The sequence below is a fragment of the Panicum hallii genome, chromosome 4 (assembly GCF_002211085.1).
Source record: "Panicum hallii strain FIL2 chromosome 4, PHallii_v3.1, whole genome shotgun sequence".
Classification (NCBI taxonomy): Eukaryota; Viridiplantae; Streptophyta; class Magnoliopsida; order Poales; family Poaceae; genus Panicum; species Panicum hallii.
Window position 1 is genome coordinate 7,024,806 of NC_038045.1, and position 17,288 is coordinate 7,042,093.

At 43.0% G+C, this 17,288-nt stretch overlaps 1 protein-coding gene and 2 long non-coding RNA genes across 8 annotated transcripts; 2 read left to right on the plus strand and 1 right to left on the minus strand.

Annotated features, from left to right (window-relative positions):
• The first annotated feature begins 199 nt into the window (after positions 1–199).
• LOC112889006 lies at positions 200–3,729 on the plus strand. The gene is made up of 2 exons (XR_003227983.1): positions 200–447; positions 3,352–3,729. It is a non-coding gene; the product is annotated as an uncharacterized LOC112889006 (long non-coding RNA).
• Positions 3,730–6,656: 2,927 nt separating this feature from the next.
• Positions 6,657–16,335, plus strand: LOC112889004. 5 transcript variants are annotated; one of them, XR_003227977.1, is made up of 7 exons: positions 6,657–6,790; positions 10,896–10,990; positions 11,283–11,480; positions 11,578–11,767; positions 12,200–15,352; positions 15,433–15,534; positions 16,010–16,335. It is a non-coding gene; the product is annotated as an uncharacterized LOC112889004 (long non-coding RNA). The 5 variants fall into 5 exon arrangements; XR_003227978.1 differs by lacking the exon at positions 6,657–6,790 and adding an exon at positions 10,363–10,749 and having other exon boundaries at positions 11,283–11,484; XR_003227976.1 differs by lacking the exon at positions 6,657–6,790 and adding an exon at positions 10,363–10,749.
• LOC112889003 (putative receptor-like protein kinase At3g47110) lies at positions 7,047–10,651 on the minus strand. Of its 2 annotated transcripts, XM_025955463.1 has the most exons (3): positions 10,230–10,651; positions 7,626–8,630; positions 7,047–7,530 (listed from the first exon to the last, which is right to left on the minus strand). In XM_025955463.1, the coding sequence occupies exons 1-3, from the start codon at positions 10,642–10,644 to the stop codon at positions 7,166–7,168; spliced, it is 1,785 nt and encodes a 594-aa protein (XP_025811248.1). In that variant the 5' UTR covers positions 10,645–10,651; the 3' UTR covers positions 7,047–7,165. The 2 variants fall into 2 exon arrangements, with proteins under 2 accessions (XP_025811248.1, XP_025811247.1); XM_025955462.1 differs by having other exon boundaries at positions 7,626–10,651.
• Positions 16,336–17,288: the final 953 nt, after the last annotated feature.

The following is a 17,288-nucleotide window of genomic DNA, read 5'->3' on the forward strand; positions in this document are numbered from 1 at the left end:
CAAAATAAGACACTTTCCAAGCCATTTCCTAGCGATGTGAATGCCGCAGGAACAACAAAACTAGTGAGCAGTAGCAGCGAAAATAGACACTAGTAACAGCTAATATTTCGATAGTACCCTTTAACAGCTAATTCTCCGGCCCCAGGAGTTCCGATCTGCTCCTTTTGATAACAGTGGCATCGCAGTGTAGCATTCCCTCGTCCTCAAGACTGCTATCCCTTTTTTTTTGTTGGGCACTACTTTATTTCACCATGGGAGCTGCCCGTTCTCGTTTTCTCGTCCTGGCCATGCTCATGATTGTGTTGCTCTACTTGTCGCTGGTCAGCAGCGCTCGCAAGAGCGGCCTCATGCCGGCTGCCCCGGGCAGCCACGCTGGCCGCAATAACCCTCCGGTTTCTTCCCATAGCGGCCATCCCCAAGCTTCTCATGAAACCCGACTGAACACCGGTGAGTGCATCTGCTGAGGCTTTAATTTTCTGCGTGATAGAGGGAGTATTCTATGAGACACCCACAGATTTTAAGATTCAGACCTTATAATATTCAATAAATAATTAATCTTACAACATGTGAAATTTGAATTTGTATTTGAAAGTACTACCTCTTGTCAAGAAAACTAGACGTTCAGAGCAGTATTAGAATATAGACAGCTTTGCTGGACTAAATCCCCATATTTTTCGATCCAGAGGTAGTATTGTTTTATGGTTGTGCCACTTTGAATGAAAAGAAATCAAAGGACAAATTCTTTTTGGAAACCATGCATTATATCTGGAAACTAAGTGAGCATTATTCAAAAGGTATTAAAAAGCAAATTGACATTTTGATCCCTAAACTTTGTCTCGTGGGTCAAGTTCGTCTCTAAACTGTCACATCGGCCAATTTAGTTCTTCAACTTCGTTTTTGGGTTAAATTCGTCCTTATGCTGGTGTATAGCTCTCTGAATTGGCATGAAACTAATAAAAAGGTTTTTTCGCCTTTGGCTCCTTCTTCCCCTCAATTTCTTAGAAACTTTAATAATCCAAATAACCTTACTCAAAGTGCTAAAATTTAAAATTAAATTGTCTAATTTGAATACTAGAATTAGAGTTCTAAAAACGGTGGGCAAGTTACTTCATTGACTGGGGAATTACATGTCTATGTAGATTATGTAATAACATGACGGTGGAAATTGAGGGTAGGAAGAAGCCAAGGGTAAAATCATAACAGGGATATTTTGCATTCACTACTAGAGAAAATATTTTTAGAAGCGGCTAAAATATTTTTAGGAGCGGGTAAAACGGTATTTTTAGGGGCGTTGCGATACCCGTCCCTACTTCTCGCAGCTACAAATACTATTTGCAAGGGCGGGTCACGCTATCACTGCCCCTGGAAATCCATTTTCAGAGGCGGTTCACCCCATCACCCACTCCAGAAAATCCATTTTTAGTGACGGATCATCCCATTACCCGCCCCTGCAACTATTTTCTAGGGGCGGGTGATGGCTTCAGTCATCCCTGTAAATATCCTTCCCGCCAAAATTTTTGTACCTTTTTCTTGCCAAATTTTTTAAAATGGGGTTCTAATTAATTCATTCAGATCCAACACTCAAATAATACTGTATATGCAATCAAATTATTTAACCAGTTTCGAGCTCAATAAGGAAAGAGTAAGGGTACATCCATGCCATTGTTCTTATGATAGTGCAAGTTCGTACATCAATACTACATGCAAGTTCAAATCCATAAGAAAAAGGTAAGAGTACATCATGCATATTACATATTCATGCTCCTCCGACCCGCTTCTGTAGATATGGAAGATAGTTAAAATCTCCAATCGTCCAGACTAGAACTTCATCAAAATAAGCTAAAGCATGGACAAGTGCACTCTCCTCCGCTTGCCAATGATAGACACATACAGTCCTATAAATATCAAACAATGGAGTGTTAAGCTAATTTGGCCTGTAGAAAGTGAATTTTGCTTGAAACTTCAAATCTCTTGTGAAGAAGAATGGCTCTCCACCCATGTAATTTACATCCACCGCTTCAATGACTTGATCCAGAATCTCCCGAAGGAGGCGCCGCCGGGGGGCCGCGGTCGTAGGTCCACGGAAGGAGGCGCCGCCGGGACCGCGATCATAGATCCGCAAGGAGGCCGGCGGGGAGGAGGCGCGCAGACTCATGCGGGGAGGAGAGGCTAGCGGCGAGGGGACGTGGCGGCGTGGGGCAAGCAGGGCCACACTGCGCGAGGAGGCGGCAGCATGGGGGGAGGAGTGGCGGTGGCGGCTCGAGGTGAAATTTCGGCAGCCTCCCGGCATCCTCCGCTTCAAATCAAAAAATTTTCCAAGTTCCCGCCGCTGATTCCATATATAAAGAGGGCATTTCCAGGGGCGGTGGGGGCGTCACCCGCCTGTGTAAATTGATTTTCAGGGGCAGGTGACGTCCCTACCTGCCCCTACAAATCCATTTGCAGAGGCGGGTGAGGCCACCACCCGCCCCTGCAAATGATTTTCAAATTTATTCTGAAATTTCAATTAATTCCAAAAAATAGAAAACACATTCAAAAATAGTGAAATTTGTACCATAAGAATATTGTGACATATAGAAGTAGAAAAAAAATATGCCAACCATATTTTAGTGTATATAATAGTTAAGAGTGTTGAAATAACAATGTATAGTTCTCTCACTTACTATCTCATACAACTCAAGTCATACTTTGTGGTTTGCACACTCTTAAGCATTATATACATTAAAATATACTTGGTATTTTTTCTAGTTCTATAGGCGACAATAGACTTAGGGTACAAATTTGAGTTTTTTTATGTGATTTTCTATATTTTTAGAATTAATTAAATTTTTTGTATGATTTAAAAAAAATCATTTATAGCGGCGGTGGGGATATCACCCGCCCCTGTAATGCATTTCTTGGGACGGGTGATAGCGCCACCCGCTCCTGGAAATTCCATCTTTAGAGATGGGTTGCGCCATCACCTGCCCCTAAAAAATAGGATGTATTTTCAGGGGCAGGTGATTGCACCACCTGTCTCTAAAGATGCATTTTCAGGGGTGGATCAGCTGCTACAGCAACACTGCTCGTTTTGTAGTAAGACCCGTTCCTGGAAAAAAAAGGAACGTTGCTACAAATTATTTTTAGTAGTGATTATTCTTATGCTAATATGGAGAGCGCATCAGGGTAAGGATAAGTTTGATCAAGAATAAAAGTTAAGAGACTAAATTGATCAATTTAAAAGTTGATGGATGAACTTGGGCAAAATTGAGGTACACACACGTCTATTTTGCATATTCAAAATATATTTATTTTGGCCTCTTTCTACGATCTTCTATTTGAACTCATCCTGCGTAATTTTGACCGAGGCAGGCTATCGGGCCCATGTGCTCATGGACGACTATGGTCACGGAAGTCCTAATCCTCCACGTCATTGTTGTGGCCATTGAGGAGCCGGTTTGACGGCATGATGACGTGATGAAAGATGAGGAGAAAAAAATTCACAATAATAAGCCAAATATGGCACACTCCCTAGCTACATTCATTATTGTGTCCATAACTCTATCTATATTGTGTTTACTCTTGATTGTCCTTGTTGGCATGGTGATGACTCAAAGCTGATGAGGACTGCGGTCTCAGCTAAAATAATCATAGCTTTTAGGTACCGGCTTTCGTAATTTGTTCAGGGTTGCATATTTGGTATTGTTCAAAGAGTAAAATATATGAATAGCCATTGTACTTGTTAGCCTATTTCACTTCAGCCACTGTACCGAAGAAAGTGTAAATCATGGCATTTAAGTTTGCTCAATAGCTCGTTAACGATTAACCCCACATATTTAGAAGATGTAGAGTAGGTTTTCGTATCTTATCGTATAATATGATAGATCACAGCTTACACATTTCTATTGATAATCTATTTTTATTTTCTTTTATGCCATACTCTTCCTGCTACTTTTTAATTTTCTACCATAATATTTCTGACACGGGTTTCTATGCGCACATGGGCATCTGGCCCTCCAGATTCTTGACCGTTCGATTAAGCTTCAACGGTGGTGATTCATCTGGAGAGATAACGCCGCTACCCCAATAACTGTTGGGCCCCACGTCCGTCTCTTTTACAGCTTTACCCCTCTCTTCTTTTTCTCTCTCACTCACGAGCGCACTCATCCGCTGCCGTCGCATTCACCTCTCTCTCTCTCTCTCTCCCTCACGAGTCACGAGCGCATCCTCGGCGGCGGCGGCGGCGTCGTCGTCGCCGAGGCTCTCGTCGGAGGTGTCCTCGGCGTCGTCCCTGCCGCCGCCGGCGCCGCCTCCGTTGAGCATGAGCCGCTCGCCCCGGCGGCGCTCGGAGCGCTGCGAGTCCCTGGGGGCCCCGGCGCCGCCGCCGTTGCTCCTGAGGCGCCTCCGCGGTGGCGGCCAGCTCGCGACGGACACGCCGCCTCTCTTGCTGCCCCGGATCCTGTCCATCTCAGATATGAGACATGCGGCGCCGATTCTCGGCAAATCACCGCCACCTCGCCGGATTCCGACGAGCACCGCCGCCTCGCCGCAGATCCAGGGAGCAGCGCCTTGGGAATCCTCGCGAATCTAGCACCGCCGCCGAGGACTCGGCGGAGGAGAGAGCGTGGCCACAGGAGCGGCCGCAGAGGCGGGTGCTGGTAGCATCGCCCGTGGAGCCGGCTGCCGCGGATTCAAGGACGAACTCCGCAGCTGGCACGCAGACGCACCAGCACAGGAAGTACTAAGTCTCTGACAATCGGTGGCCGCGCGTGCGATTCCATTCTTCCAGGCTAAATCTCTCTTTTTTTTGAATGAACATATCTCTATGCGTTGAGATCATAATCCTTAATTGTCTTTAATCATTATCTGGATCAAATTCAATTCTTTGAGTTAAGAAAAACTTCAAATTCTCATGATCAATACATGTGCTGTTGTTTCTTAAGCCTTTAGAACAAATCTGCTAGCGCTATAGTATTTCTCAAGGGAAGCATTTGAGCGAGGGATAAATTATTCCATCTAAGTAATCGATCGTCTAAATATTAGCAACTATTCCAGACAAATGGTAAGAAGGATAAGGGAAGATACTGGTACACAAATACACCACTAGGATAAAGGATTGTCGCAAGGAGAATGCAAAGGTTTGCTGAGAAGATTGGAAAAGAAATAAAAAGAGAGTGGAGCATCAACCACGGCTGGCCAGCAGGAAGGTGATACCTTGCGGCGTACAATTTGGCAATTGCGCTGCCCTAATAAAATGAAGCACTTCTTGTGGCATCTTGCACATGATACCCTTGCATTGCGAATGAATCAGCAGAGGAGAGGAATGCAGATTTACACTAAATGTCCACTTAATTTGCAACCGAGTAGATTAGGATGGAGGGCACCTGTTCTTCAAGTGCAAATTTGTCAAAGATTTAGAATCAATTGAATATACTCGAATTCAGTTTGCTCAGATCCAAACAGCAAGGGAGGTGGTCGAGCAGATTATAAATTTGGACATAAAAATCCAGAGCAAGGTAATCACATGCTTAGGCCAGGCAGTTGAAGTGTTCGCACACGAGATGTTTTTGTGCAGGAGAGCTAGAAAAATGCAATACCACGTGTAAATGGGAAAAGCCCAAAGCAGAGACTCTGAAGACAAACTGTGATGGCGCTTATTCATATGAAACAGGTGCAGGTGGATGGGGATTTATCATTCGTGATGAGGATGGAGATGTGATAAGCGCTGGCAGGGGTAGGTTGGATCAAGAACCCTTCAATGCCTCTGCAGCTCCGTCGGTTCATTTAAAAAGTCACGATCCCCTGATTCTATTGTCTCAAAAAAAAAAGTAGTGAATCTATCTAAACCCCCGTGTCGCTCCCACAAGACGACCGGGGGCTCCCTCGGCGCGGGGCAAGGAGACCGGGCACGGTGGCGGAGGTTGCGTGCCTGGGTGGTACAACGATATGATATCGTCATGTGGGCCTTGTTCGGCGGTTTTGATGGGGACCTTGGGAAACGGGGTAACATTATTCTTCGTCCTGATGGCGATATAATAAACGGATCGGCTACACGGAGTACTGTAGCGGACGTGGCGAGGCCTCCGCGTGTGGTGTCTTCTACGAGGCGACGAGAGCGAGGTGGAGTCCAACGACGGATGTGGCGAGGCCCCCGCTCATTGTGTTATCGCGGTGGCGACTGCGAGGCAGCCTGCATGAGGTTCGAATTTAGTGGTTTCACCCTGTCGGATGGTGTGTGATGTTGCAACGGCACTATAACGATGAGTCCCGCATGGCGGTGGCCTTCTGGGTACGATACGGTCTGTTTCTTTCGTTTTCTTATCGGTACGGGGCTGTGCCTTGACGGCGACTACATGAGCGAAATAAGGTTGTTAGCTACGGTGGTAGGCTTGTTTCTGCCTCCATTGTCCAGTGGAGCGGTTCCATCGTGTTGACGTCTCAATCCAACCAGTCGGATCTTTCAAGGTAGCTTTGAGTGCTTACCCGCGTTGACGTTCCAATCCACTGGACGAGTTGAGTTGAATAGTTTTGTTGCTCCGTAGTTTTTTCAAACTTTTAATATAATCGGCAGCTCCCCTGTGGATTGTTTTAAAAAAAATCCCCTTATTGTGCGGCTTCCAAGTTCCAAATACCCGCCATCGCGGCAACTGTGCCGCGCTGCTTGCGCCACGCTACAGGACACGGCCACACGGGGCAGTCTTGGCGCCCTGAGATAGCTGCGACGGCACGCGGTGCGTGTGGCAGAGAGCTTCCCTCTGCTCCAAGCAGCACGCGCTCTATGCGGGAGCTACGGTTCTGCGACTAGTGCCAGGTATTCCTGTAACTTACTCCGTGCAGAGTAGGTCGCAATTTGGTGTTGGAGTTGCTCCCCATAGTTCTAGGTTAGTTCCCGATTCTGACCCAATATTGGTTTCTAGAAGCATTGCTAGGAACCCGTTAGGGCCATTACATGACCAATTTGATCTTGATATAGAGCGTCTGATTGAGATGAGATTCTACGAATTCACAACACAATAAATCAAAAGAAAAAAAATCAACATGAACGGCTACTCCCAAACAATGGGTAATTTCTGCAGATGAATGCAAGTTTGATTAACTATACAGAATCCGAAAGGAGATGCGAAAGCATCACATAGTACATTAGTGATGTACAGTTAAATCACTAGATCTAGGCACTATCCGTCCCCTATTTCGATTGATCATGTTCATGTATGCTTGAGAACATATTCTTGATCGCAAGGATTTCTGTAGAAACTTTGTCCATTCCAGGCCGCTCTTTGGGTGATGTCATGGAACAGGACAGTCCTATTTTGACCAAGGGAATTATGCAATTCTGTAGAACATTGTTTGCGCTGATGTCATCTTGTAGCATGGTAGGATCAACAACCTCATTGATGTTCTTTGGGAATGCTCTGTCAACAAACTCATGCAGGTTCGTACCATTACTGAATTTTTCATCAGTGGGACGACAACCTGTCATCATTTCCAGCAGGAGCACTCCGAAACTATAAACATCACCCTTGGTTGATATGTCTTGGCTCATGCCATACTCTGCATATATATTTACAATTTTCATGAAATGAGCTTTTGTTCAATTCTGTAAAGAACAAACAGAAAAAGAGAACTTAAATTAAAGATTAACTCACCTGGTGGGATATATCCGATGGACCCTTTTAGGCCAGGCAAAGTTGCTGAACTATCTTTATGGGTACTTGATTTAGTACACTGAAACCTTGCTAGGCCAAAGTCACTGACATATGCCACCATCCCATGGTCCAAAAGAATATTGCTTGGCTTCAGGTCACAGTGTATTAATGGAGACGCACATTGGTTGTGAAGATAATCCATTGCATTTGCTAAATCCAATGCTACATTGATTCTTTGACTTAAAGTCAGAATGTTTCTTTGACTATGTTCATGCGCCCTCTGATTTAGCCACATGTCTAGGTTCCCATTCAGCATATAAGGGAAAACTATGGCCTTGAAATCAGCCCCAGTAGGATCCACTGAAGAGCATAAAGTAATGATTTTTACAATATTTCGATGCCTGGCATTTCTGAGGGCTTCACATTCTGCAAGGAAGCTCCTATGTGCTCCATATATGTTGAGGTTAAAAATCTTGATGGCCACTTGATCTTTGTGAAGCCCCATGCTACCCTTGTAAACCTTTCCAAATGAACCTGAGCCAATTAAGTTAGTAGAAGAGAACATATCTGTTGCCTTTACGATGTCGTCATATGTAATGTTCTTATTGAGTTGTTGCAAATGTGCTTGTGCCTGCATTCTCTTCCTCCCCAAAAATGCGGCAAGACAAAACAGTATGATTATAACAACTGGTATTACTATCTTGGCAACTAGAACCAAATAAGTGTGCTTGCTTTTCCTGTCATCACCCAGTGCTGAACAAAGAGGGATACCTCCTGTTAGAACGCTAGAGCACAGCTGATCATTTCCTTCGATTGACACTGCACTAGCATTGGCAAAAATACCGCCTCTTGGAACTGCTCCATCAAAATTGTTGAAGGATAAATTGAGGTAATGGAGAGAATTCAAGGACGTGAAGAACTCTGGTATTTTTCCAGACAAATTGTTCCGAGAAATATCCAACTCTTTCATTCCTCTCAGTTCTGCAAAAGATTGTGGAATGCTTCCTGCAAATAAGTTGTTTTGCATCTTAAGATATTCCAGAAGCAAACACTGGCCAAGAGCGGACGGGATGTTGCCAGACAACATGTTGTTTGAGATGCTAAGTTTATTCAAATTGATGAGATTGCCAATTTCCTCTGGTATTGCTCCAGACAAGTAGTTGTGTGACAAGTCAAATTCTTGAGAAAGAGAAGAAATTTTGAGGATTACTCTTGGTATACTACCATCTAGTGCATTGTGAGCAAGATTGAGTATTTGGAGTTGAGTACAACGTCCTAAACTTGCAGGTATCCTGCCACTCAAGTTGTTGGCATCCAATTTCAGATCTGTCAGCTGAACAAGGTTGCCAATAGCATCAGGGATTGTGCCTGAGAATCTGTTTTGTGCCCCAGCTAGAACCACCAAACTTTTCAGATTCCCAATTGTTGGTGGTATACTACCAGTGAAGCGATTGTAATCCATGTACAATTCATTGAGGTTCTTGAGATTGCCCATCTCGGGTGGTATGTGCCCAGAAATTTTGTTGTCCCTTAGCCTCAATACCTTGAGACTACGAGAAAGATTGCCAATAGAACTTGGCAATTCCCCTTGGAAATTGTTCCCAGCCAGATCCAGTCTTGTCAATCTGGAGCAATTTGAGAGTGAAGAGACAAAATCCCAGTCTCCTGCATCTAGCATGTTATATGACAGATCTAGTTCTTCCAAATTTGGCAATGATCCAAAGAATGGCACTGGCCCAGTTAGCATGTTTCCTCTTAGGTAAAGCCATTTCATGTGGAAGGCATTGAGTAGAGAATCTGGAATTGGACCATCAAACTTGTTTGACGTGAGGATTAGTATCTGAATTTTTGGTAGTGTATAGCCGATGTGGGATGGCAATCTTCCGTTGAGTGAATTGTTTGCCATAGCAAGAGTTGTTAAGGAGGACATATTGAAGAGAGAGGGTGGTACTGGCCCAGACAAGTTGTTTAAATTCAAGTTCAGTAAACTTAATGTAGGCAAATAGCCTATGCTCTCAGGAATGCTCCCGACTAAATTATTTCGTGTAAGACGAAGGTCAAGTAGGGAAGAAAAATTCCCTAATGAGGCTGGTATTGTTCCTGAGAGAGAGTTCCCACCCAAATGAAGATGTTTTACTAAGGGATAGGTTGCAGTAACAGATGGTATAGAACCAACAAATTTGTTTTCTTGGAGACAAATGGCAATAAGTGATGAGGAGTTGAAGAGAGCCCCTGGGAGTTCTCCACTAAGACTGTTTCTCATGAGCCTAAGTACTTGGAGAGATGAACAGCTAGCCAAGGACTCTGGAATCCCTCCAGTGATAGCATTTCTCCCAAGATCAACGTATTTGAGAGAAAGGCTGCTGCCCAAAGAGGGCGGTATGGCACCACTAAGCTTGTTGCTAGCGAGAACTAGTATTCGCAGCTCTGGAAGAGTACCAAAAGTAGAGGGAATGCTTCCTTCTAGATTGTTGTTGCTAAGGTTGATCTCCTGAAGATGGATGCATTGACTAAGGCCAAATGGGATCTCACCACGAAGAGAATTGTTCCACAATCCAAGGATTTGAAGTTGGGAACATGAAGAAAGCTCAGAAGGGATGTTACCTTCAAGAGAGTTCATGCTTAAGTTCAGACTGCTGAGTTCGCTGAGTAGTCCAAGCTCTGATGGTATGCTCCCGTGGAAGCTATTGTTTGACAGTTGCAACCTTGTAAGAGATGTGAGATTTGCAATACAAGGCGATATGGTACCTGTGATTCCTTCTGATGCGAGATCCAGCACAATAACACGGCGAGGAGACCGTTGGCTGCAAGTGATCCCGTGCCAGCTGCAAAACTCCAAGGATGCATTGCTCCATGTGGCAAAAACATCAGCTGGAGCAGATAGCTGGGACTTGAAGCAGAGGAGTGCTTGTTGGTCATTTTCTCTTTCACTGCAGGTGGCCTCTGGTAGGCTGCCAAGGAAGGTGATGAAACAAAGAAGCCAAACAAGACATGGTGACAAGATGCCCAAAGAGGCCATTGCTGTTTATCCAAATTGTCCTTTACTGGAGTCTACTTATATATGGGGCAGCCGTAGCTCCTTGCTGCTCTACATAGTGCACAGCATCTTCTAGTCCAACGTAAGGTAGGAACTAGGAAGATGCATGAACGCATGCTTTTGGTATTCAACTTCGCTGGTTTCATTCACACTGTTGGTTCCTGAATTCTTTAGGTGTAGTTGTTAAGTATTGACTTTTAGCTGTGCCGTATAAAAATGCACGTTGTTTTCAGGAGGGTGTCTGGAAATTGAGTTGCTTGGAAGGTCGACAATATTGGAGCTGGAATATGTGGACCATCTCGTTTGTAAATAAAACAGCTACTTCCGGGTATGCCTTATGATCTTGTTCAGTCAGTACAGGACATAGTCAGGAAACAAAACTTAAACTATCAGTCCACAGAAAGAATAACCATGATAGTATTTTGATCTGGATACTAAAACCAACTTTATCTAGTCAAAATTTTCACAAACTATCCTGATAAACCAACTTTATCAGCTTTCACATAAATTGATTTCAGAAAAAAAAGAATAGGACTAACAGAAACCCTGATGAACCAGTGCCAAGTGTTGCTTGCATTATCCTGAACCTGCACCAAGAAATTTGACATTTCAATCTTCAGACAGCAGACTGAGATTCCGGTTGGCCACCAACCTTTGCAAGCTGCCATTGACCCGTCCACCTGCCGAAAACTTTGACTGAAGAGAATGTATTCATCTGCAAAACTTTCCAATGACATTGATACTGCCATGATGTAAACGCACACCCCGCCTTCTGAATGAAGTTATGAAAGCGCGTAACTCTTCGGTTCCCAGGCCAGGTAGGTGGGTCAAATGATGCTTTTCCTTTTCTGTCATCCAATTGCATATATACCCTTGCAAGCAACCTCCCTGAAGACAGTCGCGCCCACCCTTCAGCTTGCGTTCTCCCTAGAGCTGATGGCACTTGATAACAACTCCCCCGTTCAGCTGCCCCCTTCATCAGTCAGCAATTCTCCAGCCACACCGGCCATTACACCTCCAGCCACTCCAGGCAGCAGCGGTCCTCCGGCTACTCCTGGAGCAGGAGGTGATCCTCCGGCAGTTCAACCCGTCACACCTCCGGCAGGTAAAGGCTCGATCATCATGATTGTACTACTGACTAGTTTGATAATAAAATTTAGTTGTTTACGAGAATCGTTATTTACTTGTAAATATAAAGATTATGAAATATAAATTCTTATGGAGAGTCACTACTCAAAAGCTGCTTAATTATTTCCGGCACCATACGTGTATATATATAATTACTGAACATGACACATTCACAATTGCATTTTACACCATGTTATATATAACTAGGAGGGATGCAATGCAATCGTCAAGTACATGTGAATCTCATAATAATCGTGAAAATTTAAGCCAAGACTTAAGCCAAATGAACAATTCTTCAAATTGCACTCCAAATTATCTCCTTCACTCCTTCAAGATGCAGCACATATATTTATTTTTCCTTTTTTGTTGATTTATTATAAATCTAATTAGTTGATCGTCAATGTTGCAGTTCCAGATCCGGATCCAGATAGTGAGAACCGTCATAACCCTAACGCATATCTTCGTGACCCATGAAATGTTGTGAGCTGAGCTCGAATCATGACCAGTCTTAGGGTCCAGTAATCCCGACAGTGCTATTTGGCAAAATTGTGTTCCAAAGTCCATCAAATTTGGAATTTGAGTATCATCACATAAGAGACCATACCGTTTGGCATATGTTACTATGTAACCATTATTACTACGATGTTGCAGATTTATGTTATTGTAAAAAAAAGTTATTGGCATAAATGTTTAGCAATTGGATCCATTATTAAGTTGTGCATGCTATTGACATTCTCCGATTCATATTGAAAGCTATCAGAAAATTTACTTATGCAGCGATAATGCGATAATTGGCCTTCTTTTTCCTGTTTCATATTGAAAGCTAGCGTTGGACCCGAGCATTGCTTAGACAATTCTTATAATTGGGTCACGTAAATTGTCAAATAAAAACAACCCTGGCTAACCAACGCCAAGTTCTGAGATGACTTTCATGGACAGATTTATAAGATCATTGAATATGTTACCGATATGTCATCAGTCAATCCCACACTAATGATCCTTGTCGATCAACCCTCACAGGCTGGTAGAAAATTATAGGAACAACTGAATAGGAGAAAAATTTAACATTTCAAAACGTCTGCGAAATGCAATTTGTGGAGTATAAATTATGTCATAGACTTGAAGCTATATTTTTAAGCGAAACAAACCTCCCTTCAACTTAGTTATTGAACGCCTATTAGTGGCAAACTGGTAAATATTTGAATATTTAAAAAATTATTCAGTACGGTAATCGTATAAAATGTGTCATTGTTTTAAATACTGTTAACGAAATTAAGTCTCTCTTAGTCAATGGCTACAAATGGTCTACAAGCTTACAACATGGTCGACGAATATTTACACTTGTACTACTAGGAAGGTTTTGTGTGAAATCTACTTTCAATGTGCAAGACAAAATAAAGGAGAACTTGTTTTTTTCTTCTTTTTTTAAGAACTTGTTAGTTCACTGGAAGGTACATGCGGCAAATGCTGACCTCGGTGCTCTGGCAGAGGCGTTTGCCTCTATCAAGACTCTCTTTGAATAACCCCGAATTTTTCTTGGAGATGAAGAATTTTCTTGGGGGGCGAAATAGAACAGCCTTCATCTAGGACAGCAAAACCAACATTACAAATGACTCCAGAACAAATTAGCATAAGAAACATCTAGTATAAAAGGCAAATTTGTACAAAAGAAAAGTTTCAGTATTTTACTTCAGCCACGGGAAAGTTCAATATAGAGCCGTAGAACCATGTAAAATGACTCAATTATGTTTTCACATTTTTTAATTCAGATCTCAGATCTGCATGAGAACTTGGATAAACTAACCAAGCAATTTGGATAAACTTCAGCTAAATGTTCACATTTCTTTAGTTTAATATATTTGTTGCTAAGAAATCAAACACTGCAGGGTTTAGACTTGAAACCGCAATTGACATGGATTGTGATCCCACTAACCAGGGGCAGACTTACGTTGAGCTCAGCGGGGTCCAGGCCACCACTCAGCTTCCTATTTTTCAGTGGACATATGCTTTGTTTCGTGAAGTTTTAAAGGTAGTATCAGGCCACCACTCATTTTTGAGCTAGGTCTGCCCCTGCCACTAACCTCTGCAAGCGTTGCATTAACTGAAAAGTTGACTAACCACAGTATGACAGCACGTGGTTCTTCGATTCACAACCATGGCACAGGTAGCTTTACTAGCCTTTTTTTCATCTAAACGCATAAATTACCCTTTCCAAGCAAGTGCTCTGGTTGCAGCCTTCATTACCTCAACTTTTGATGATCTCCCTAAAGCTAATACCTCTGCTACATACGCTCTGCGGCCACTTAATTAAACCTTTTATTTTCAAAATAACATCGAGGTTATCCACATTTCCATGCTTTGCTAATTTTTCTTAGAAACTCAGCTGCCATGTTACTAGAAAAATTACAACTCGTATCAAATCAGGTTAATCTAGACGTTATCTTCCACTTTATAACTACAATCCAAGAAGGACCAGACCAATCCCATCTTAACTGGAATCTTACTATTTGCTAGATCGTTATCAAAACAGTTATATGATCCTACCTACTTCAAAAAAATTGTTGTTTCTGAAAAAAAATGCAAATTTTGAAGCTTACTATAAACAATAGCATGAATAATCCACTTAGTTAAAGGATTAAACTTTTTTTAACTATTATAGGACAAACGGGGAGCCGAATTTTGGTCCCACTTGCATTACTATGATTCTATGAACCTGCATACGTTGGTGCGAAGATATTTGGTATCTGAGGTTCAGACATTCAGAATACGACAGAGACTGTGAGAGCCCCTCCCACTTGCCTTTGTAGACCCGTTGAATGGACGCGGTCAGCAGCACGCTACTTGACTGGTCAGTCGCCCTCTGAATGGCGATTGATTTGAACGCACACCTTCATCTCGGCGAATCAAGGTTCTTCGACTCGCCGGCGACAGAGATCGACAAGAATGCGATCTATCTGAAATAGTTTAGGCACTGCTAAAATTTTCACAAAACAAGCAATGCAAACTGCAGTTCAGTATTCTGAACCTGCGAGTTGGTTCGATGGATTGTGGGTTTTTGAATTTTGATACTGGGTCTATAGAGATTTTCAGACAGAGACTGCACCAGCCTTCCTCTGCATACGTCGCCCTCATGACTAGCTGCAATCTGACTTCACCGTACCGAAGTCAGACTCCACATGAGATTGATATGAACGCATGCATTCCTCTCAGGAAAGTCCAGAGTCGCCGGAGCAAGTAGCCTGCTGGCTTGCCGACAATCGGACCCGGTCATGGCCCTTGAGATATTGGCATCCAAATGCATAAATACCCCTTGTAGGCAACCGGTCTGCTGGACCCAATGCAGTAGAACACCTTTCAGCTAGCATTGCATTGCGCTAAAAAATGGCACTTGTTCTCTTCAAGAGGTTAAACCACGGCGGGGTTTTGCGCACCTTCAGAATGGCACTTGTTAACAGGTATCCCACCTCTCCGATGGCCACTTGCGCCGGCGATCCTCCGGCCGTGACGACCGCTAAGCCTCCGGCAGCCTCAACCCAAGGCGATTGTTCACATGCGCCAAAAGGTAGGCCACTTGCCTTACTGCTGCACTCTTCCTGTACCATGAAATCGAGTCTCACGAATGCTATGACGATCCTCCTGCAGCTCCAGCCGATAAGCCCGCAGGCTGCGATCCTCAGGCTTCTCCTGCCGTTGAGCCACCAGCATACCCACCTTCTGGCGATTGTCCATGTGATCCACAAGAAGGTAAGGATGGAATCAAGTAACTAGTGGGTGATGCTTATTACTTTCCTTGCGGATTCTTATGTAAGCCCATCTCATCGGTGGTGCCAGATGGTGCCTTGCTTTAATCGTTCTAAACTAGTCTTCTATCTTGAGATTGTACATGCAACGCTCTTGAGTTAGCATGCAAATTTTAGGCGGCAGGAGCCAACAATCAGCTATTTTATTTTGATTGGTTAGTTTTTTTAGTTACTACTCCCTCAGTCCTAAATTATTAGCTGTTTTAGCTTTTTTAGATTCATACTTTTTAATATACGTTTACATATATATTATATCTAGATGCATAGCAAAACCTATGAATCTAGAAAAATCAAAACAACTAATAATTTGGAACAGAGGAAGTACTAGTTAGCATGCAAATTTAAGATCTTCACTATCTACTCCATGCTGTATATTATCTTATGAATTTGATTAATTAGCTGCTCCGATGGTGTTGCAGCTCAACCTCTTGGTCCAGGTGAAGTGCCGCGGCGTGATCCTGACCCACTGCAAGATCCTAGGGACGGTACGCCGGACCCATGATACTTCTTGGGCAACGATAAAATCCCAATGTTGTCCGGCATAGTTTCTAGATCTGTGGAATAGATCAAATTCAAGTTTAGATTTAAATTTCAGATAAAGGACCCTAGTAATTTGTAGTATTTCAGGGTGTATGCGCTGCCACTTATTGGAGTAAATGATTTTGCTGTACTGGGTCATTTTTTAGAAAACTGAACGTTCATGTTCTGATATTACATATTTGCTATATATGTTGTTGCTATTAAAGTCTAGTCGCGAGAAATTAAAATTTTATGGGTGGGAAGCAGCAAAGTTCATCTCAGGTTTGAATGTGGGCAACCGGACCTGGAATGCAAAATATCCGATCTCCAGTGCTGCAGTACACTGCAGTGTCCTTTAACAATGCTAACAGCGATAGATCCTGGGTCACATATCAACATTATTTACTAGTCACTGATAATGGTTAATCACAGATTTTATTCTGAAACCAAACTATCAAATTTCGATGTACTGGACTGATTGCTAGATAGGCACATGGAAACAACGGATCATCCAACTATTGTTGGTGGCTTTGTCCTTATTCAGTTCATCATGGATCATGGGTCGGCAGACGCTAATGGCCTGGGCTAGTGATTGGTACTAGCCAGGCTTGGATGAACCCAGGTCAATCCTCACCCAGCTAAATCAATAAAAGTAGCTCGTGTTTGATTCTAGCTAGTGGCTTAAGGTATGTATGTAGCCTGCAATGGAAGCTCAGCTACTGAGACACTTGATTTCTGGCACGGTTAATAAATTTGTTCAATCTAGGTAAATTTGCTCTAGGACACAGTGGTACAAACATGATGGCATATGTCATCAAGATATTGTTCAATGTTGGATTTGTTGATAGACACTGGCTATTTCGTGACTATTTGCCGCTGGACACCAAAGGAAATAAAATGTTCAGTTCATACGTGTGAAATAGAGAATCAGTACGGTCAATTTGCTGCTGGAGAAGGAAACGGTTCCTCTGACTTTGGTCCATCTGCATATCACAAGTAAACTCCAGGAGCTACTGCTTTGCTGAATATTCATAGGAGAACGTAGCTACTATTGTCTAACTTGGTTTGGTCAAAAAATACTGTATTTGAAGTTTGTAGAACTTGTTTCACAAGCTCGAATTATTTTTTAGGATTCCTTTGGTCAAAAAATATCATTAGGATTTTTTAATAAATTTGTAG

Bases quoted from the DNA above. Each gene is read 5' to 3' on its own strand.
- LOC112889003 (XM_025955462.1), bottom strand. From the start codon at position 10,644: ATGGCCTCTTTGGGCATCTTGTCACCATGTCTTGTTTGGCTTCTTTGT. The intron at 7,531-7,625 runs GTGAGTTAATCT...ATATATATGCAG, and splicing joins CATCGGATATATCCCACCAG to AGTATGGCATGAGCCAAGAC.